The sequence below is a fragment of the Oryza glaberrima genome, chromosome 5 (assembly GCF_000147395.1).
Source record: "Oryza glaberrima chromosome 5, OglaRS2, whole genome shotgun sequence".
Lineage (NCBI taxonomy): Eukaryota > Viridiplantae > Streptophyta > Magnoliopsida > Poales > Poaceae > Oryza > Oryza glaberrima.
Window position 1 is genome coordinate 17,074,214 of NC_068330.1, and position 21,440 is coordinate 17,095,653.

Here is a 21,440-nt window from a genome sequence, read left to right on the forward strand (position 1 = left end):
ATATGCTTTAGAATCCAAAACGAAAAGAAAAAAGAGAATATGTTGATTATAGAAAAATTAGGAGGAACCTAGAATTAGAGTCTTATGGGCAAGGACACTATTGCTGATTTACTAACCTCTATAAGAAACGCGGACATGAATAAAAAAGGAACTGTTCGGGTAGTATATACAAATATTACCGAAAACATTGTTAAAATACTTCTACGAGAGGGTTTTATTGAAAGTGTTCGGAAACATCAGGAAAGTAATAGATATTTCTTGGTTTCAACTTTGCGACATCAAAAGAGAAAGACTAGAAAGGGAATATATAGAACTAGAACCTTTTTAAAGCGTATCAGCCGACCTGGCTTACGAATTTATGCCAACTTTCAAGGAATTCCTAAGGTTTTGGGCGGAATGGGAATTGCTATTCTTTCTACTTCTCGAGGTATAATGACAGATCGAGAAGCTCGACTAAACAGAATTGGGGGAGAAGTCTTATGTTATATATGGTAATCGCCCCACCAATAGTTATAGTACCCAAATTCTATCTTGAACTTCCTATTTTTCAAACAAAAATACAACATTTTTTTATTTGAAAATAAAAAAAGAAAAATAGGAGAAAAAAATATGACAGAAAAGAAAAATAGGAGAGAGAAAAAAAAGTCCGAGAGAAGCAAAAATTACTTTCGGGGGTTTAGTTATGGAAGCCCTACCCAACAGAATGTTCCGCGTTTGTCTAGAGAATGACACCATCATCCTGGGCTATATTTCAGGAAAGATCCGGTCTAGTTCTATACGAATACTGATGGGGGATAGGGTCAAAATTGAAGTAAGTCGTTATGATTCAAGCAAGGGGCGTATAATTTATAGACTTCCCCATAAGGATTCGAAGCGTACCGAAGACTCGAAGGATACCGAAGATTTGAAGGATACCAAAGATTCAAAGGGTTAGGTTTTTCTTTTTTTTTTCTAGGGTAAAAAATTCAAAGTTCTAAAATTCAAACAAAGAGACTTATTTTTTCCAAAAGAGTAAATTCATAGTTTAAGAAAGGAATACTTCCTATACATTTGTCGATAAATTTTCTCTTAAAAATTTGACAGATATAATTATAGTACAATTATAGTGTAGTTACACTGTAACTCATATGTAATTACACTGTAACTTGCATGTAACTACAGTGTAACTTATATGTAAGTTTCACGTAATTTTGAATCGTTAGATCTATTACAAGATTTGTTCTGGTGAAGAAGAAAAAAAATCACATCATACACATATGTGAAAGAATTTGTTCTCACAACCTCTATTTTACCGAAATAAATGTTATGGAGAGATTTTTGAAAGTTACATACATGTTACATTATAGTTACAGTGTAATTACATGCAAGTTATAGTGTAATTACACTACGATTGTACTATAATTACATCTGTCAAATTTTTGGTGGAAAATTTGTCGACAAATATATAGCAAATTCAGTTGCGAATTGTAGCCCCAAGAACGAAGCAGATGCAATTGGCAACCGTTTCATGCCAGCGCGCAGGCATATATGATCTACTGGGAAACCATAACAGGTTGAGAGATGCCCAGTTCCTAGTCAACACTAATGTTGACAATTTAAGGTACATCTACATAGCAAGCTACTTTACACTCCATGGATGTACACGAAACTAAATCTAGGAAAAATTCATCGCATGTAGCGTGCCCTCCAAAATTCACTTAGGCAAAATTTGCAGTTCAAATGCTCCTTCGTTCAGGAAATTGTTCACTCTGACCGTTGCAGCCATCCAAGCTGTGTAGAAATGAATCTTGTTAAACATTTGACAACAAAACTGGCTGAATATTGAAGGAGCAGACAACATTTGACATGAGGAAATACCTTCCAAGCATACATCACAAAGAATGCAACCGTATCTGCTGACCAGACAACAGCGAAGGATTTCACGAAGAATGGGATAATGACGTTGATTAGAGGGACCAGTAGAAACAAGTAGTTGAGAGCCTCTTTCTCCTTACTTGAGCAGTCACGGGCCCGAAGAGAAGGTATAGCTGCAGAAGTAGGTAGTTGATCAGTTACAGCATCACAGAAAATGTTTCTAATTCATTGCATCCATTGAATCTTATTAACCTCAACAGCGACACAGCATCTAGAGATCAAATTATGTTCATTTTATCGACAGCCTCAGATTAATAATTAATATTGAGAGACAGATTCACTGTTAATTACTACTTGATATGACAACCTCAAGGATTTTTGTTAAAGGTTGGCAAAGAGAAGGATATTTCATTATGTTTTTCCAGTCAGCATATATGCATATATAGAACAGCTAAACAGACACCGTGCTAGAAAGAAAATAAATTCTCAGTTGCTCTTAGAACTATTCTTTATCTAGAACTGGATGAACTGCACTATAAAGTTTATGGCTAGTGAAGCACGAATTAACCCCTTGTGCCAGTTGATTCAAAATGTTGTAGCACAAGAGCACTTTCAATACATTTTTAGCCATTGCTGCTTATGAAAAAAGAGCAAGGGCTTGGTTGATGCATGGATAGATCATAATCCTTGCTGCTGATGGGAACAATTTACAAACGTATAAACTTACTGCACAACGACAAGTACCACAAATCAAATTCTTACTTACTGAACATCCAGATGGACCACATTCCCATCAGCCTCCAAATGTCCGGCTCATTCGACGGGAACACGAGATTGAAGGAAAGGGCTCCACCCAACAGCATGGAGGCATATCCCTGGACCTCAAAGATAGTGTACAGAGCTGTTCCAGGCACTGCAGGGTTCTTTGTGGCAGTGGACGCCCTTGGTGCAAACGTTGCTGCGGTCTTCTGAACTGCCTGCTCAAGAACACAGCATAGTTATTTGGTGGTGACCTCATGAAGTCATGTTGTTTGCTGTATCAGCAAAAATCTTTAGCATTTCTACCCTTTAAAATAACATTTTGAGTTCCTTTGTGCATATGGGCCTACGACCAAAAACTAGATGTATGCTAAGAGCAGGTACAATACCAAGCTATAAGCTAGCTATACACATATTTTAAAGAGATAAAAGAGGAGAGATAAGAGTAGCAGGCTACAGATTTGTAGCCAGTTACAATACGGACTCCAAGATACATATGTATATGATAGGTGGGACTAAACATTAATGATGTAGTATATATAGGTAACTATTGTATGAATTGGCTATTAAATTGACTATATATAATTTGGAGCCGATAGTTGGCTATACTATTAAACTTGCTCTAAAGTTAAATCACCTATTAGAAGATTACAACATTTCTGATGGCAAATTAGTTTCTTCCTGCAATTCATTGTATTAGGTTTCTATCGAATTGTGAAGTTTTCAAGTGTTTCGAATTCTTACAGTTGCCTAGTATTATTTGCAACAACTTATGAATTATATCGAACAAGCTGAATGGGAAACTGTTTTAAACACTCGGGTGGACGTCCACCCGTTTCTTGCATGTCATCTAAATGGTTATAAAAAAATTTCAAAAAAAATTGACATGATAGGTTAATATGTAATATATCATCTCACAAACATGCAAGTTCAAGTTCAACTTCTATAAGTTGTAATAAAAATAACAAATTTGACTGTGAATATATGTATACTAGTTAAAGTTTAATTTGTTGTTTTTGTTACAACTTGTAGAAGTCGAATTTGAACTTGCATGTTTGTGAGATGATATATTACATATTAACCTATCTTATAATTTTTTTTAGAATTTTTTCATAATCATTTAGGTGGCATGCAAGAAACGGGTGGACGTCTACCCGAGAGATTAGAGTCCATCTCCTGAGCTGAATGCTTAGTTCTTAGACCAAGGGACAAAGAAAAGAGCCGACCTTCTTGAGCTCCTTCTCAATCTTGGGATCAACAGGAGCCGGCTTCTTCTCCGCCGACGACTCAGCGGAAGAACCTCCGCCACTGGCCACCTCCCCTTCTTTGCTCTCTCCCACAGCGGAAGCCTCGGCCGCCACTGCACCAGCGGCGGCACCACCACCGTCCGAGCCATCCGAGCTCGCCCACGCAAGAACCAGCCTCGCCGGCCTCCTCCTCCTCCTCCCCGCGAATATCCCGCCGGGGACGGTGGCCGGCGGGAACGCGGAGCTGGCCGCGGCCGCGAACGCGCAGCCGCTGCCGAGAGGGCTGTACATTGTTCGCGCGAGGTTTTTCTTGTGGGGAGGGAGAGGAGAGATGGTGGAAGAGATGGGGAATGGAGGGTCGTCGTCCGTCCTCCCGCCTTCGGTTTGTGCCGACGTGGCCGCGGCTGCAGCTTCCGTGTTTCGCAGAGAAGCGTGGACGTTGGTTGGTCGCTTCCTATAGCAGATAGTATCTCAGCCGTCCAATTTATTTAGCGGCTCCCTTCTTGTCTCATTACCATTAGCACATTTTACGAACTATTAAGCGATATGTTTTGTGTGAAAAAATTCTATATAAAAGTTACTTTAAAATATCAAATATATACATTTGTTAAGTTTATAATAATTAAAACTTAATTAATCATGTGCATGTAATGAGAAAGTTTTTGCACAAATTAATTTAGCTATTAGCACATGATTATTTAAGTTTTAATTATTACAACATTAACAAATGGATACATTTGATAGTTTAAATCAACTTACATAGAAAGTTTTCATATGAAACGTACCGTCTAGTAGTTTAAAAAACATGCTATCGAAATCGAGATAAAATATGAATCTTAATGAGAAAATAACATGTGAAAATATATCCTCTCTTATGTCCGCCTCTCTCATATTGTCATACATGAGAACACTCTCATTCAAGTTGTCACCCTTGTAAGCTTGTTCCACAAGGACCACACTCTGGTTCAATTTCCTCTTATTCACTCTTCCCCCGCGCCTCTCCTTCCCTATTCTGGACAAGGCAACGCTCCATCTATATATATTGTCCCTATCGACCGCCTCTACATTGGCGGTGCTTCGGATTAATCCCATTCTATCACGCCCAGAAATTTAGCCCAAATTTCCAGACTATTTTGTGTATTAAATCCCTATTAAGGACTAGCCAGGGTACATAAAACGACAAGTAATAAACAGTTCCAAACGTAAATAAAGCGTAAAATACTTACAGGAGAGGCACTTAGTCCTCACACCGAAACAAAAGCAGCGGCAGCGGAAAAGACGATCCTAGCGGGGTTTCAGCTCCACTCCACAGGCAAAACTCAACTGGGGTCTGAGCCTTGGTCCTCTAACTTCGTCTTCAGCTCAGAAGCACACTTCTGAAAAGGGGGAATAATAGCAAGGCTGAGTACAACCACCGTACTCAGCAAGCCACACCAATGATGCAGACGTGCAAGGGGAACACAAGGACGGTTTGTGGCTATTTGCATAAAGGCGGTTGTAAAACATTTTATTGAGCAAAACCGTAAAACTATTGAGTAATTAAAGTAACATTAAATCTTTACTGATCAACGCTACACCACGTTGAACAGGCCCAACCAACCCACCTGAACTACAGTGCATTGAGTCGATTTATTAAGGTGGGACTAATCCCGGTGAATCTGGTCGACCACCCATAACCGCGGGCACGGCTATTCGAATAGTTTTACTCTGATCAAAGGCGTACAACTGTACCCACAAGATACAGCCCCACGACACGTTTCCGTGCGCCGACATGCCACCATATGACATACCGGAAAGAGGCCGTGACAGGACCCTTCGCATAACCCCCTCTAACCAAGCACACCACACCTCAGGTTTCACCCCCACTCCTCGCAAGGCAGCGGGCAGTCCCCTCTCGTGCCTAGGTGAATCCGGAAGCCGCATAGGCCGTCGCAGGACCCATCCAAACTCCATCACGCCCACCCTTGCCTGGATGCGTCAGCTAGAGGAAAGCTACGCTACAAGCCCAGCTGTTGCCCACGCTGGCTTGTGGTAAGCACGATAAATTCTTCCAGGGTTTCCCGCGAACCGGTCCTTAATCGCCATGGGCACGACTAGCAAAACCATGCACCCACAGCCCACCATGTAGTCGCATTTTAATTGGATAATTATGACCATGAAGTATGGCCAGATGTCTTGAGCGCGCAGCTCATTCTGATACTAAAAAGGTCTAATACTGCAATTATCCCATCAACTGAGCTAGTGGTAATTAAGCATGGCTACGCATATAGTTCTAGCTAGGTCACATAAGTAACGTGAGCTAGTCTATTTATTACCTAAGGTTGACAAAGGACAGATATCAAGTAAATATGGCACAAGCAAACAGATAGGTAATACCCGGATCCCATGTAATTAGCAAGACATGCAATTTTATTTGCAAACAATAAAACATTTGTAAATTAGGATCAAAATGCTCAAGGGGAATGTGTGACTTGCCTTGCTTCTTCACTTGGATCTTCTGAACTCTTTTCCTCGCGACCGCGATCTTCCGAAATGACGGATTCTACACGCTGGCACGCAAAACGAGGAAAAACTCTAATAAAAACCAAGGAAACAATACATAAAAAGTAAACAAACATGTAGATCTCAATTTTAGATGAATTTTGTAAGTTGAATGGCCCAATTTGGAGTTCCAATGAATTAGATATGAATTTTAGAAGTTTTGAGCCATTTAAATGAATTTCTATAATTAATACCAATTTATTGCGCAATTATTAAATATTTTTCCAAAGGAAATGATAAGCGCTGACGTCAGCAAGGGGAAGGGCGCCGACAGGTGGCCCCATACGTCAGCGGGTCAAAGGGGGTGGCTCATGGTGTACTCGGTCCACCGCAGCACAGGCACGCGGGCACACCACGTGGAAGACCACTTGGCGGCCACGACGGCACGGCGGGACGAGGTGGCAAAGGCATGGCGCCGAGGTGGCGCCACGTGGGACACCAGCGCGGGGCGGCGCCAGAGCCACGTGGACGGCCCGAATCGCCCCAAAGGGGATCGGGCGGCCACAGCTAGCGGGAGCGGCAAAACTCGCCAGCCGACCGGCCGGGGAGCGACGGCGAGCAGCCCAGAGGTCGCCGGCGACGACCACCGGCGCAACGGCACGCGCAGGAGGCAGCGGAGGGAGGCAGAGGAGGGAGATGGGGAGCTCACCGAGCGCACAAGGCACGGAGACGGCGTGGGAGAGCGGCCGACGACGAGGAGAGGCGACGACGCTTCCTCGGGGAGGCACGGCTACGGCGGTTCAATGGCAGTCCGCGAGCGAGGAGTGGCGGATGACGACCGGAAGAGCCTGAGGAGGACGAAGGGGAGATTAGAAGAGGGAGAGGACGGGCTTGGCGAAGGGCAACAGTGGCCGAAGGCCGACCGTGAGTAGAGGAGCTCACCTTGCGCGGGGAAGATGGGGTTCGAGCAACGATTGACGGAGGCCGAGGGGTGGCCAGGCTGCGGGCGACGGCCGCGGTGCCGGGGAGGACAACAGCGCAGCACGGGGTGGACCGGAGAGGCGGCGCGACGCGGCCGGAGGCAGCAAAAGCGGCGCCAGCCTCGGGCTTGCGGTGGAGGTGGTGATTCGGCGGTGGATCGAAGGAGCGGTGTGGTGGCCGGGCTTGCCCGCGCGACAGCGAAGCTAGCGGTGGCGGCGACGTGGCGCGGCGACGGCTAGAGCGGCGAGAGGCGGCGACTGGAGGCGGTACAGGCGGCGGTGGCTCGGCCTCGCGGTGGGACGGCGTTTCGGGGGTGGAAGAGGGAAGGGAAATGGATGCCGGGGTGAAGCGTGGGGCGGCGATGCCGATGGTGGCGACGGCGCAGTGCGGCGATGGCGAGAACGGCGGCTAGAGGAGGCCGGAGCTCGCCGGAGAGTGGCGACGGCTCGGTTTTGCGTGGGGAGAGTGCGGGGAGTACGGAAAAATTGGGGAAATGGACGAGGGTCGCATGGGGAGTGTTTATATAGGCTTAGGAGAGGGAAATCGTGGCCGAGAGGGGCGGAATCGGGCGGCAACCGGCCAGCGATGTGGGGTGGCGACGTGGAGCTCGAGGGAGGTCAAACTTGCATGATTTTTGGGGAAAAGTGGGGGAAAATGAGGAGGAGTGGGTGGCGACCACGTCCGCACGGTCGGACGTGCGCGCTGGAGGCGGGAGGCGGCGGTTTTAGCAGCGGGGTGGGGTGGCAATGGCGGCAGTTGCCGGTCCATGGCGATGGGGTGGCAGGAGGTAGGGGAAGGGGATGACAGGTGGGGTCGCGGGTCCCACCTGTCAGCTAATGGAAGAGAAAGGGGAAGCCGGGTGGGGGTTTTCTGGACTTTGGGGAGGGGGGAGAGAGGAGCTGAGCTGGGCCGAGCGGCCCAAAGAGAAGAGGGGAGGGAGGCGGGCCGGAGGGGAAGGGGGATGGAATTTGGGCCGAGCCCGAAAGGGAGGAAGGGGAAGATTATTTTCTTTTCTTTTTATTTAAATTTATTAAATGAACTTTGTATTATTATAATTATTTCTTGAGCTCCGAAAATTCGCGGAAAAAACAGGAGAGTATTTTAGGGCACAAAGAATACTACAAAATATTCTCGGCCAATGATTTTTAAAGGAAAATTTCAAATTCTCCCATTATTTCACTTTATTGAATTGACTTAACTTTTATTTAATTTCTAGAAAATGCATTATTTAATGATTTTTAATCTCGGACGAAAATCGGGGCGTTACACATTCCCTTCATCCCTTCCTTAATAACCCATCCGTTGTTCTCCATGTTGATAGCGCAACGACCCAATTCCCTTTTCTCTTTCTCTCTCTCTCCCTACGTTCTTCCATGATATGTTGTATGGTGGTGATTAGATCAACGAAACTAACCATATATGAACCAGCAATGATATATGTGGGTATCAACTCCGATACTTATGGAACAATACTCTAATAGTACCACACATTATACTTGTAAGGGCAGTAACAGTGCAAGGCACGCATAGCGCGTTTCTAGCCCATTTGTGCGATAAAATTGGCCCGAAGGCCACACACCCCACAGTGCTCGTGACCCACAATACGCTATCAAGTCGGAACTCCCAGTCGAACGAAAACAGAGTTAATTTTCCCCACCTGCCCCTTCATGCTTATCCTCTACGCAGAAAAAAATCCCGTCACTTCTCGCCATCTCCGCGCCGCTCCCCCGCCCCACCCCCCCCCCCCCCCCCCCTCCACTAAAAAAAATCCACAGCTTCTCCTCCTCATTCACCACACCACGCATTTCTCTCCCAGATCTGCCGCTTCTTTCCCCAAATCTGACACTTCTCCTCCCAAATCCACCGCACCGCTTCTCCCAATCTGCGCCACTTCTCCTCACCCATCCACTGCACCGCTTCTCCCCCAAAACCAAGCGCGGGAGGCAAGAATCGGTGGGGTGGGAGGGTGATTTTGGGGATTCACTTTTCGGGGCGGCGCGAGGAAGCGGCGAATCGGAGCGACGACCTCCACGTTGCAGGGGCAGAGGGGGTTTCTTGCGCCGCGCGCCCTCGTTGCAACGAAGAAACTCGTCTCCTAGATAAGGGGCGAGCGGCTAAGCAAAGGCGCGAGCCTCGTCGACACGTAAGCGAGTCCAATATGGCAGGTGAAGGTAACATGCCATGTACACGCACTGGGAAGGGCCTAAAGAGGCTAGCAATAATACGTGAGTACTAGGGATTGATGAACCGTGGTGAAGACTCCAATAAGGTACAAAGGTGGAATTTTGGAAATGATGGCGCCGACAAGGTACCACCTACCCAAACTCCCAAAACGACTGAGGCTGTGTTAAGATCTAGGGGTAAAAGTTTTTGTCATGTCACATCGGATATACGGACACACATTTGAAGTATTAAACATAGTATAATAATAAAACAAATTACAGAATCCGTCTGTAAACTATGAGACGAATTTATTAAGTCTAATTAATCCGTCATTAGTAAATATTTACTATAGCACCACATTATCAAATCATGGAGCAATTAGGCTTAAAAGATTCGTCTCGCAAATTAATCGTAATATGTGTAATTAGTTATTTTTTAGCCTATATTTAATATTTTATGCAGGTGTTCAAACGTTCGATGTGATATGGTGAAAATTTTTGGAGTGGAACAAGGCCTGAGCTGATAAAGTATCGAGGTAACATCGTGGATGAGGCTATGCCAACAAGATACCAAGGATGAATTGAGAGGGCAACAACGTCGACAAGGTATCACATACTTGAACCATGGATACTTGATTGGGACGAGACACGAGGATCTGGTATGCATGCTCGTGGCAGATGAGGCAAAGTAAAGGTGTCTCAAGGAAGCCGCGAATACGGATCGATCTCCTATAATTTATACCATCCCAAAATTGATATGCCTTACATTAGCAGTTCTTAAAATAAACCGAACACAAAAGACAGAAACATATATATTCATCCAAATATTTGGACACGATATGAAACAAACATGAACATTTACATGATACTAATTTGAGAACATCTCTGTTTTATACTGTGCAGTGATTTTTTTCCCCGATGGTTGGTGCGAAGCAATTTTTCTCAAAAGGAAATGAAACGATTGAAAGCTTTCCTTCCTGACGCGTGTGGCACGATTTTATCCGCCGGTTTATTTTCCCAGGAAAGAATTCAACATTTCAACTTCTGGAGGACTCCGACCGCCGTGCCTCTTCATCGTCGGTGCCCTAGATTCTCCACGCCCATTGCCCATTACTAATCCGGCACTGCTAGCTCAGGTATACGCCACGAAACCCACTCCTACGCCAAGGTAACCACCACTCGCGCGCGGCGCGCGCACGCTCGCCGGCGACGGCAGCGCGGGGTGCTCCTGGTGTTGGGCGCGCTCGGCGAAGGTGTGGCGGTGTGGCGCATGGAGGTTCAGCGGGAGACCGGGCGTTCCTGGCACACGCGGCCGTGTTTGTCGGAGCTCGCGCGCGCTCATGGCGTTGTCATGGGGGTGGTTTTCTCGTGTTCAGGTTCAGGCACGAAGGTGGCGCCGCGTAACTCGCCGTGAAGGTGTTCGATCAGATGCCCCTCTCAGGGCGAAGGTGGCTACTCTGGCAACTTATCAATTCAACTGTCGCAACAAACAACTGGTATTTTTTTACAGAAGATCGCATAAATTCTTCTGGAGACCAACCTGTCTACTACTTAGATTTGCATTGTCGATGTTTCTACGACTACGACTCACTGATAACTTTTGCTTTTTGAAGTTTTGTGAAGTTGACACTTCGGCAGATTTGATTAATAACAAGACAAATGCAGCTGTTAGAAGGCCACGGTTCATCAGAGTTCTGCTCCCTGGATCCTTCGCAAAGATGGTCCACAGATGCTTGTATACTACTACATGTTCTGCCGTCCTGAATTTCGTAGCGAATTCTTAACAAGTTTGCAAGGACAGTGCCGGTCAAATTGGCCATGGTTTTCAGCCTCGTTGGCAATTTTTGGCACGTTAAGCTGTATTGAGGATTTGAGATCTACTCTTCTTTTTAAGAGCTATTGAGATCTACTTTAGGGAGTGGCAGAACAGGGTTTGTGAGGGCTCGTGATTTTTCTGAGGGCAAATTTCTGCTGCTGTTCAGATACGAAGATATCGTCAAATGCTCGAGCAAAAACAGAAGATAATTCAGATGACGAACTACCTCAACTCTGAATAAAATTTGGCCGCCTTCCTTCTCTAGCCCGGCGAGAAAAAGGATGGAAAGGGCCTGAATGACAAGCTATGGAAGGTAAGCAGTTTTCAGAGACCTGGTATTTGAGTCATTGTCCGTGAAAATTGGTCTTGATCATTGACAGGATTGTGCGTTTTATGATCTGACTGTGCAGAGAAAAAAGTTGGGAAGTAGGATAAGTCGGAGGAACAGTGCAGATTGCACTGCAAGTCTTTGAGATGAGAATGACCCAAGTGACAGGCCACTGAAAAGTATGATGTTCATCTGACCTGAATACCTGATGGTTTTGAATCGATTGACCTGGAATGATTTCTGCTAACTTTTGGAACCGTGCATATGATTATGTTTGATTGTGCAGAGACGAAGAAGCGGCTTTGAAGTTTTGTGGATCAGTCAAAATGGGAATTGCGAGAACGGAACTGCAAGTCATGCAGGAGACAAGAATCCAAAAAAAGCCACATTCAAAGTCTGATCACGATGAGTGAAGTGCTTATGGGCTTAGCCACAGATTTGAGCACTCCGTTTCATGTACGACAGCACTCTCTGATTCCACTGCTTCTTACACATTGTATTTTTTGATTTGCTGCTAAAGCCTCATGCAATACCATCTCACAATGCAAACCAGGACTTGATGCATGCGCTTCCACGGGCTTCCCACAAGCTGCACAATCACACTAAAAACGAAGAGCCATTTCACAACATGGAAGAAGGCGATTTTGGTCACAGGTATGTCAGCACACCTGCTATCCTTTATATGTTGTTACTGAACATTCCTGATCTGGAATTAGTTTATGCTAATGCTTGGTTTCTAATCTTCAATGGAAACCTAACATATTACATCAAATCAAATCTCAAATGATTATTCTGGTAGCAATACCCATGTATAGAAACAGCTCTCACATGATAGCAGCTGACCCAACTTGTATTAGTACTTTGTTGTTGAATTTTCCTATCTGGAAAATGAGGATCAAGGAATTACCATTTTGTGCCACTGACATGTGTGGGTCAGGTGGGCAAATCCTAGTTTCAATCTAAAGGGAGGTTATATGATCAAATTTCACAACGTAGAAGTATGAAAAGTAAACATGTGAGATGTAACAAAAGAGCATGCCTATAACTAAGGTTAGTTATGGCCAACATACCCACAACCCTTCTCAACCATCTCAAAGTTTGCCAAGAGTTAATACATAATGAAGAAGAAAGAAAAGGTTCAGCGCATCATAACACACAGATCACAGAGACCGAACAGACTAAGTGCAAATATAAACAGATTTGACCAGCCCACAAAGTAGATGAGGGTAGCACCACAACCTGAGATGAGCATCACCTAAGCATAATATAAAGTCTTTTGAAAGAAATTAATTGTTATTGCTCAAAGCATTTATCTTGTCCTGCTTCTTAGCCTTTCCAGACTTCCACACGGAGTTGTGAGAAACAGTTTCCTCGACAATCTTTGGTGTTGTAAAGCTGAAGCTTTCAACTGAAAAGCGATCTTTGTACTGCGGGTTGGCCTCAAGGAACTTATCCACCTCTGCAGTGCACCTTACACGCTTCCCATTTGGCATGACATAGTAGGTATCCATTTTAGACAAATCACCTCTCATGATCACTAGTCTCTCAGTTCCTGCTGGAGGCTTTGGTATGTTAGGCTTGTCAAGGACCCATATACGGCTGCTATCATATTCGATGTCAGCAGGGTCTTCACACGAGCAGTCAGGTCTTCTACTGCAGTGCCATGGCTCCTCAGTGAAATTCTCACGAATTGTCTCAAATTCATCCTTCGTCGGAACCTTGCGCCATTTGTGACACTCACAACATTGAACTGCATACATGCCAATGGAGTCTGTGGAGGAGCCTCGTTTTCTCTATTGAAATAAGAACGTTACCATTCATTACTATTGTATATCAAGCAAAATAATTTTTCTGATCCTAAAATATGCATTTGGAATGTAAATTTTAATTCTATCAGGCACAAACAAATGGAAAATGGATGTTAATGACATGATGTATACTTCTAGTGGATAGGATAACAGAACAACTTCCCAACGCGCAAATAGAAATAATAAAGACCGCTACATTGTTTTTTTCTTTACAGTCCATAAAAGCTGCTTCTTAGAAGTTGGAAGTTATATTTTGCATAGAGTCCATATGGTAAGGCCACTTTTGGTATAATGCAGATGCCATGTAGTATAAGGCACACTTATGTTTGGCTGCACAAAAGCAACCATAGAAAAAGATTCTGCATTCAGTTTTTAGAAGGGGCAGAAATCTAAAAAAATTGCGCAGCATTTTGTGAAGAAATCTAAAATTGATTCATAGACCCAGTGATGTGAAGAAATGGTTCAGACAGCTCTAAGTAGAAAAGTCCTCATTTTCCTCTTTCTCTTATAACCCTCTACAGTCTCCATTCCCTGCAGGCCCCCTTCGCTAATGTATAAAATGTCATCAGAACTTAAGAACTGCAAAAGTATTAAATAGTGTAATACATTAACTCTTATGTTCTCAATCTAAAGTATATGCATTTTTGTTATTGGACGGATTCCATTATCCTTCATGCTTCTAAATTCCTCTTGGATCTCAAACAAAATTTTGAGAAACCAATGCAAGCTGATCTTTTTTATTTCTTTACAGCCCATAAACTCCCGTTGCTGACAAACAAACTTCAGGCTTCATGTATTCACAGCAGTACAAAGCAACACGCCTACAATTTCTATCCAAAATGGCACAATTTCAGCTCATCAGATTAAATTAAGGCTCTAAATCGATCCTTCCCTCACCTGTTCTTGGCATTGACGATACTATTTGATTAAAGATTTCATCCTACGGAATAACCTAGTGGAATAACCAAACCCCTATTCTGAACTCTGAAACCGCATCCACGCATATAGTCGCAACATGCAGGCGCCACCATTTGGCACAATTTCTCAAGCCAAACAACCAGATGAAACCAACAACCGAGCATGCTATGGCCACCACCAGATACACCAAACCGGATCGGGGATTCGGGGGAACAGACCAAAGAAGCTGCGGGGGGAAATACCAGTACGAGGAAACGTAGATGGCGACGTACGATCGAGGAGGCGAAAGGGCGAGAGGCGGACCTGTGTGGAGGGCGCCGAGGGGGGCGAGACCGGTGACGGGGATGAGGCCATACTGGACGGTGGGGCGGTTGGCCGCCCGTCGTCGTCGGCGGCGGCGGAGGTTGGGCGGAGCGGTCGCGAGGCGAGGAGAGGAAGCCTCGGGCCGCGTTGCTGGGCCGGTGTGTGGGGGGCGGAAACGAGGACGGACAGCGGGAGTGAATCCCGAGAGTAGAGGGACGGCACGGCAAAGCGGGCCTTTTCACGGGGATAGACCGACAGGGTTTTGACCCTTGCGGGATACGGGCCTTGCCCAGCCATCCAAACGGCATCACACGGCAATCATATCACCGGCACACATACGGTGATGTGCAGTGTGCACCTACCTTGGCAGTAGGTTGTGTTCGGGACACTTTCCCAACTTTACTCTCATTTTACACACACGCTTCCTAAACTATGAAAAATATGTTTTTTCAAAAAAAAATATACAAAAGTTACTTTAAAAGTTATATTAATTCACTTTTAAATTTTTTTAAGCTAATATTTAATTAATTATCATTAATATGTATAGTTATTAAAATAGGGACCTACAACGAGAAGTTCCGGATACATGCGAAACAAAGCATATGTAGAAAATATCCAAAATCACCACATGAAAATAGCTCCAGAACTTTGCAGGATTCGACATGAGGTAGAATGAAAAGGTTCAACACACAAAAGCACATGTAGTGCAAAACATAACATAACTTCTGGAGGTAAACAAGGAAGGGGAAGTATAGGTTTTTAAGGTGGCTGCTCCATATTGTCTTAAGTTTTTAGCATCACCTAAAGTAACGCGTATGTAGATTCAGAGGTCACAATGGTAACTACTTGCTGCTGGAACTTGGAACTTCTTTTGCGTCTAGTTGCATACACCGCTCTTCCCTCTCAGACTTCGCCATCACCCACTTTGCACTATCGGAAACAGTCTCCTTAACAATCTTAGGTGTTGAGAAGTTGAAGCTCGAAAGTGGTAAAGTAGCAGCATACTCTGGGTTTTCCTTCAGAAACCTATCTATATCAGGTTTGCCCTTTGCACGCTTCCCATTTGGCAAGACATAATAGGCATCCATTTTAGATAGATCATTCCTCATGATCAGTAGCCTCTCTGTCTTCGGCGGAGGCTTAGGGATGTTGGGCCTATCAATGGCCCAAATACGGCTGGTGTCATACTGGATATCTTCAGGGTGCTCACATGAGCAGTCGCGCTTTTTGCTGCAGAACCATGGCTTCGCGGGGTAGTTCTCACGGATTACCTCGAACTCTTCTTTTGTTGGAATCGTACGCCATTTCTCGCATTTGCAGCATGTGATGGCGTACATGGTAATGAAACCTGGTTTCCCCTGTCAAATATAAATTTATTGTTGTTGTCAATAATATCATGCAAGACATAATTGGAACATCTTCAGTAAACATTGAAAACATGATATTTAAGTACTTTAAATAAACAAAGGGATGCTAGTTACAAATATGTGTGCTTCTATGAAATAAAGTAACCAAATATCTTCGCAATTCTACAAGCAAATATAAAAATCCAACATTTTGTTCAAAACTACTCCAGGAAAAAATATTTGACATTGGGAAAACTAAACTATTAAGTTTGACTGGAAGGAGAACTTAGAAGAAAAATATTAGTTATATTTCAGAAAAGAAAATTGAAGTAGAACATAAAGTTTATGATGTATATGGAAGCTATCCAGGGAAACCTAGTAGAGAATAATTTGTTGAAATAGTGCATTTTCTTCCTTGCAATAACTCTCAATCAAAGATATAAGTATAAATAGGGTGTTCAATTCTATATTGTTGTTATACAGTATATCACGGCTCCTAGAGAACCCCCTCCCCCCCCCCCCCCCCCCCTCTTATGTAGCTAATACATCATAGCTAATATATGTACGCACGCGCGTGCGTGTGTGTTTGTGTGTGTGTATATCGGTCTTATAATATAAGGTATTTCGCCCATGTAACCATGGTAGGGTTCTAGGATATGACACTCAAAACATTGTACGACACGATTTGCCGCTCGCTAATGTCTCACTGACACAAGTAAGTTGTGCTACCAATGAAGAACGTGCATATCATAGGACTAATGCCAAGAGGGACCTCATAAAAAATCCCTATCATGGCCACTCTGCCTCCTATGATTTGGAAAAGTTACATGTTAAGGAAGTGATGATTATTAGTTGACATGAATGATCAGAACAGACGGCATCAACACTCTTGATCTGTGTCACCTGGACATGGAAACTTGTTCTGAATTCGAGTCGGATTTGTAATGTCATACCCCCTATCACATAGAAGAAATTATACATGGAAATACTACTTGGAATTCGAAAGGGAGTGAGAATCCAAATCCGTCTAAGGACATGGACACATGTTAAGAATTGGACTCAAATTTCTCATGTCCTATCCCATAAAAGAAATTTTATAAGGGGAAATACTACTTAGAGTTTGAAAGAGGGTCGGAATCCAAATCGGACTTAGGGTGCCTGATTCAAGAAAGGAAAAAGGCGTGGATGTATGAATAACACTACACACATCACTAATCCATGAGAGCGAAAGCGAAACAAAGTAGAAATTAAAAATCAGATCACATAATTACCTCAAGAGCCATGATGGTCACCTCTAGGGTCAGGAGGGCAGATTGATAAGGTGGGGGAAAGTGATGGCTGATGATAGTTTGGAGTACTTTCTAGAGGTTCTCTGTATTTATAGAGATCGCTGGGGCAAGATTTTCATACTATAGACAAAATAATATGCTTCGTTTGCAACAACGTAACCATTTCACGTCACGAAAAATAAAAAGTATGGTGGTATTTGAGGTGCTTCTAAGGATTCGCTGGTATTTCTTAAACGGTTTTGCTGGTATTACATTTGAGAGGTTTAGCTGGTATTACCTGTGAATTCATTTGTTTTTTTAAAGCATAATCGTATTCGAAAACTATGTGCGAAGGCTCTAGACAGTTTTCCAAGTTTTCTTTTTTTTTTCCTTCTCCATCGAATATGACAAATTCACCTACTCCCTTCGTCCTAGATTTTTTTTTATCTTGGATGGAGTATGTGACATAAAACCCTAAATTTGGCACCTAAAGCGAAAATAGGAAAATATAGCCAAATTTGAAAAGGACCTAGCTTGCTACGCGCGACCAGTCTGATTGTCGTCATAGAGCCGGTCAAACAGACAGTGTGGGGCCGGTCTGACCGACGGCATGTGGCCGGATAGACTGGCAAAGTCTGACTCCGTGCCTGATTTTGTCGTTTCTCAAGTTCCCTTGCTTGGGCTGAGGTTTTCTTTAGTACTATTTGGTTTGTACACCTAGTGGGACGTGGAGAGATACATGTGGAATGCAAGACCAACCCCAAAGTAAGAGCCAACTACAAGAAAAATGCTTTGTGGAGACACTTTTCAAATGTTTTTACAATACTGTAGAGGCATTTTAAAAAAAAGACCTAAGAAGTGTTTTATGGTGAATTGTGTCTACAAACAAGACATTTTATAAAATGTCTATAAGTTGGTAGAGGCACTTATAGTGAATTGTCTCTACAAGCAACAAGACATTTTATAAAATGTCTATAAGATGGTAGAGGCATTTTCTGTAAGTTGGTAGAGGCATGTACTAGAGATACTTATGGTGAATTGTCTGTATAAACAAAGAGGCATTTTATAAAATGTCTATAAGATGGTGGAGACATTTTTCACAACAAACAATGGGAATTTTATAAAATGTCTATAAGTCGGTAGAGGTATTTTCCAGAGGCACTTATGGTGAATTGTCTTTACAAACAAAGAGGCATTTTACAAAATATCTATAAGATAGTAGAGGCATTTTTCACCACAAATAAGAGGTATTTTATAAAATGTCCATAAGTTGGTAGAGGCATTCTATAGAGACACTTATGGTGAATTGTATCTACAAACAAAGAGACATTTTATAAAATATATAAGATGGTAGAGGCATTTTTCACCACAGACAAGAGGTATTTTATAAATTGTCTATAAGTTGGTAGATGCGTTTTCTATAGACACTTATGGTGAATTGTCTCTACAAACAAAGAGGTATTTTATAAAATGTCTATAAGATGGTAGAAGCATTTTCTAGTGACACTTACGGTGAATTGTCTATACAAACAAAGAGGTATTTTATAAAATATCTATAAAATGGTATGGGCATTTTCTATAGACATTAAATTATTAAATTATACCACAACCATATGAAACGCAAAGAGACATTTTATAAAATGTCTATAAAATGGTAGAGGCATTAAATTATTAAATTGTACCACAACCCTATGAAACCAATGTAAAAAAGGAGTAAAATATTTTTCCCTTGCTATTGCAAATCCTTGAGCTCAAGATCTCTTGGACAAATCATTTTTATCTTCAATGCACTAGCGAACTCAACCTTATGTCGTTACTTGTATGTTTGTGCTTTGAGTTATTTATATTTAGTTCTTCAGTTTACATTATCATTCTAAAAAGTGTTTGTACAAAGTTTAAAATATCTCAAGAAATGCATTTACATATCAGGTACATTTTAAAGTGTCGAAAGAATACTTCTACAAGATATAATTTAATAAAATGTGCTGAAAATATCTCTAAAGTGTCTCTAAAGTAAAAGTTTTCTACGCAATTTTCAAAGTGCCTGTGTAAAGTGTCTCTACACTACAAAACACCAGATCTTAGAGGCAATTTGCAGAACACCTCTACAAAAGTGTCTTTATATGAGGTTTTTGTTGTAGTCGCCATGGCCAGTTCAATTGAGGCACACAATCTATAACAGCGCAATTAGTCAATTGAATCGTTCTTTCTATATCACATATACTTTTTGCCTAGTTTTCAGCCTAGTTCATCCATCTTCGTTGGTTTGCTTTGAAAGTTGTCCGTCTTCGCCGCGAGAGTGCGAGTCATCTGTGTAGGTTTGTCCCTAAAACATTCCGTTCCGCCCACAAGACGGGTGTTTATCCCTATTTGTCTGAATCGGCTCCGTTAGCTGCTTTTGATCTATAAACCCATCTTGATCAGGAGCTTCTCAAGATCAAGGTGGTTGGAGACTACATACGCTGCAGAACTTTAGGTGGATTCCGATCGTGTTGTGGCGTGACTAAAAAGGTGTCACCAACTAGTTGTACGCTTGTCTGGTTTTTATCTGGCAACGTCATGCCTTAAGCGATGTGCAAAGGTCCAGTATCCAGTCGGTCTTCCTTTTTTACACTAGGTAAGTAAGAATTGGCCTATTTATGTGGCATTGGTTGGCATTCGTTGTCCATTTGTATGGCTTTATTGGAAAGTGCTTAGATGTTGTAGTCTTGTAGGGGAAAGGTGGAGTTAGTTTTCCTCTTTTGTATTGCTAGTAATCGTGCACAAGCGATGCATGTTTCGCGATATATATCCGAGAAATCAAAGTTTGGTGACCATATTTACAAACAACAAGTAAAAATCCAGTTGAGATCTTTTAGGCCCCATCGATCGACGAATAGCCCTCGCGTCGCCCTCCCCCGGGCGGCTCGGGAGGCGACGCACGCGCCGCCGCTTTCCTCCTCCCCCCGCCCCCTCCTCCACCTCGCCGCCGCCCGAGCGGGTGCCAGCAAAGCCGCGGAGCCGCAAGGACGGCGGCGGCGGGGTCTCGCCTCGCCCTCCCCACGCTCGGCGGCTGGGGGAGCCGTCCGGGGCGGCGGTGGTGGCGGCCAGATCCGCGCCGTTTTCGGCCGGATCTGAAGGGGGGTGGCCGGCGGCGGGGACTGACGGTGACGGTGGCGACGACGGCGGCGGACCACGGCGACTGGCGACGTCGGCAGCGGACCACGGCGCGTCCAGGCCGCCACGGCAGGGACCTCTGCCGTGCCGTCATAGTCGTCTCGCTCCAGCCTGGCGCCGAGTGGCGCGCTCCGTCCCCCGGACCCGCACCACCCCGGCCGGATCTGGATGGGCGGCGGCTGCTGGCGGCGACTGGTGATGGTGGCGGCTGGCGGCGGCGGCTGGTGACGGTGGCATGGAGACGACCGGCGGACCACGGTGGCTGACGGCCGTGGTGGTGATGGCTGGCGACGGTGGCGCCGTGCAGCAGACGGCGCGTCGACGCCTGCGGCAGCATATGAAGGCGGGGAAGGAGTTGGGCGGCAGGGAAGGAGGAGACCGGGAGCGGGCGTGGCGTGGGCGGCGGTTGCGTGTGGCGGCGTTGCACGGCTCGGGAGGGCTCCGGCGAGCTCGGCGGCTGCGCGGAGTCGAGGCGGGCTCCGGCAGGGTTGCTCGTTGGTGGTGAGCCTCCTGCTCGCGATGTGTGGATGTGGATGCGCTGACGTGTTTGATCACGTCGAGGTATGACTGCTTGTGAGACGTCATAGTCTATTCCATGGTCGTCGACGTGGGGTGCTTGTGAGTGATGTGAAGACGCTGGCAAAAGCCTTGCTGTGCCTTTGGCCGGTTCGACGACGACGACGCTCTTGGGCGCCGTTAACCTTCTTGGAGGCATCGTCATGGCGTTCTTTCATATTCCCCACAAATCTCCGGGTGAAAACCTTGTTCCGATTTCGGACAAGCGGCGGCGACGTTACGCGTCGTGTCCTCCTTGGGGGCGTCGCTTCGGAGAAGTTCCTATACATCAACGACCGTGGATGGTCTTTTTCGGTTCTAAAGCTTTCATACCTTGACGTTCGGCGAGGCCTTCGCCTCCTTGGGTCCGCTTCGTTTTTGTGGTGGGCGACACGCTCTTCGGTTGCTTCTGCTAATGAAGTCGGAGCTGCTCGCTGATGGGGTGCGGCGATGCTTGG

The 21,440-nt window shown here is 44.6% G+C and overlaps 3 protein-coding genes and 2 long non-coding RNA genes across 8 annotated transcripts; 1 reads left to right on the forward strand and 4 right to left on the reverse strand.

The window, feature by feature from the left end:
• Positions 1-1,274: 1,274 nt before the first annotated feature.
• On the reverse strand, positions 1,275-4,298 carry LOC127773566 (protein RESISTANCE TO PHYTOPHTHORA 1, chloroplastic). The gene is made up of 4 exons (XM_052299672.1): positions 3,840-4,298; positions 2,621-2,831; positions 1,858-2,027; positions 1,275-1,770 (listed from the first exon to the last, which is right to left on the reverse strand). Exons 1-4 carry the CDS (start codon positions 4,149-4,151, stop codon positions 1,744-1,746), a joined length of 720 nt encoding a protein of 239 aa, XP_052155632.1. The 5' UTR covers positions 4,152-4,298; the 3' UTR covers positions 1,275-1,743.
• A 987-nt stretch (positions 4,299-5,285) lies between these two features.
• Positions 5,286-8,143, reverse strand: LOC127773569 (uncharacterized). Its single transcript, XR_008017590.1, has 3 exons — positions 7,284-8,143; positions 7,051-7,189; positions 5,286-6,409 (listed from the first exon to the last, which is right to left on the reverse strand). It is a non-coding gene; the product is annotated as an uncharacterized LOC127773569 (long non-coding RNA).
• A 2,262-nt stretch (positions 8,144-10,405) lies between these two features.
• Positions 10,406-14,323, forward strand: LOC127773568 (uncharacterized). Of its 3 annotated transcripts, none has more exons than XR_008017588.1 (5): positions 10,406-11,613; positions 11,711-11,807; positions 11,915-12,084; positions 12,182-12,282; positions 14,188-14,323. It is a non-coding gene; the product is annotated as an uncharacterized LOC127773568 (long non-coding RNA). The 3 variants fall into 3 exon arrangements; XR_008017589.1 differs by lacking the exon at positions 14,188-14,323 and having other exon boundaries at positions 10,406-10,980; positions 11,098-11,613; positions 12,182-12,590; XR_008017587.1 differs by lacking the exon at positions 14,188-14,323 and having other exon boundaries at positions 10,409-11,613; positions 12,182-12,590.
• LOC127773565 (methyl-CpG-binding domain-containing protein 4-like) lies at positions 12,650-14,980 on the reverse strand. 2 transcript variants are annotated; one of them, XM_052299670.1, is made up of 2 exons: positions 14,597-14,980; positions 12,650-13,421 (listed from the first exon to the last, which is right to left on the reverse strand). In XM_052299670.1, exons 1-2 carry the CDS (start codon positions 14,963-14,965, stop codon positions 12,915-12,917), a joined length of 876 nt encoding a protein of 291 aa, XP_052155630.1. In that variant the 5' UTR covers positions 14,966-14,980; the 3' UTR covers positions 12,650-12,914. The 2 variants fall into 2 exon arrangements, with proteins under 2 accessions (XP_052155630.1, XP_052155631.1); XM_052299671.1 differs by having other exon boundaries at positions 14,658-14,798.
• A 245-nt stretch (positions 14,981-15,225) lies between these two features.
• Positions 15,226-17,375, reverse strand: LOC127773567 (methyl-CpG-binding domain-containing protein 4-like). The gene is made up of 2 exons (XM_052299673.1): positions 17,275-17,375; positions 15,226-16,015 (listed from the first exon to the last, which is right to left on the reverse strand). Exons 1-2 carry the CDS (start codon positions 17,284-17,286, stop codon positions 15,500-15,502), a joined length of 528 nt encoding a protein of 175 aa, XP_052155633.1. The 5' UTR covers positions 17,287-17,375; the 3' UTR covers positions 15,226-15,499.
• Positions 17,376-21,440: the final 4,065 nt, after the last annotated feature.

What these genes read in the sequence shown, in the direction of transcription:
- LOC127773565 (XM_052299670.1), bottom strand. Translation starts at nt 14,965, where the DNA reads ATGCCGTTTGGATGGCTGGGCAAGGCCCGTATCCCGCAAGGGTCAAAA. An exon ending in ATCTACGTTTCCTCGTACTG is followed by an intron (nt 13,422 to 14,596) that starts GTATTTCCCCCC and finishes TTATTTCAATAG; the next exon opens with AGAAAACGAGGCTCCTCCAC.
- LOC127773566 (XM_052299672.1), bottom strand. Translation starts at nt 4,151, where the DNA reads ATGTACAGCCCTCTCGGCAGCGGCTGCGCGTTCGCGGCCGCGGCCAGC. An exon ending in TTGAGAAGGAGCTCAAGAAG is followed by an intron (nt 2,832 to 3,839) that starts GTCGGCTCTTTT and finishes GTTCTTGAGCAG; the next exon opens with GCAGTTCAGAAGACCGCAGC. An exon ending in GTGGTCCATCTGGATGTTCA is followed by an intron (nt 2,028 to 2,620) that starts GTAAGTAAGAAT and finishes CTACTTCTGCAG; the next exon opens with CTATACCTTCTCTTCGGGCC.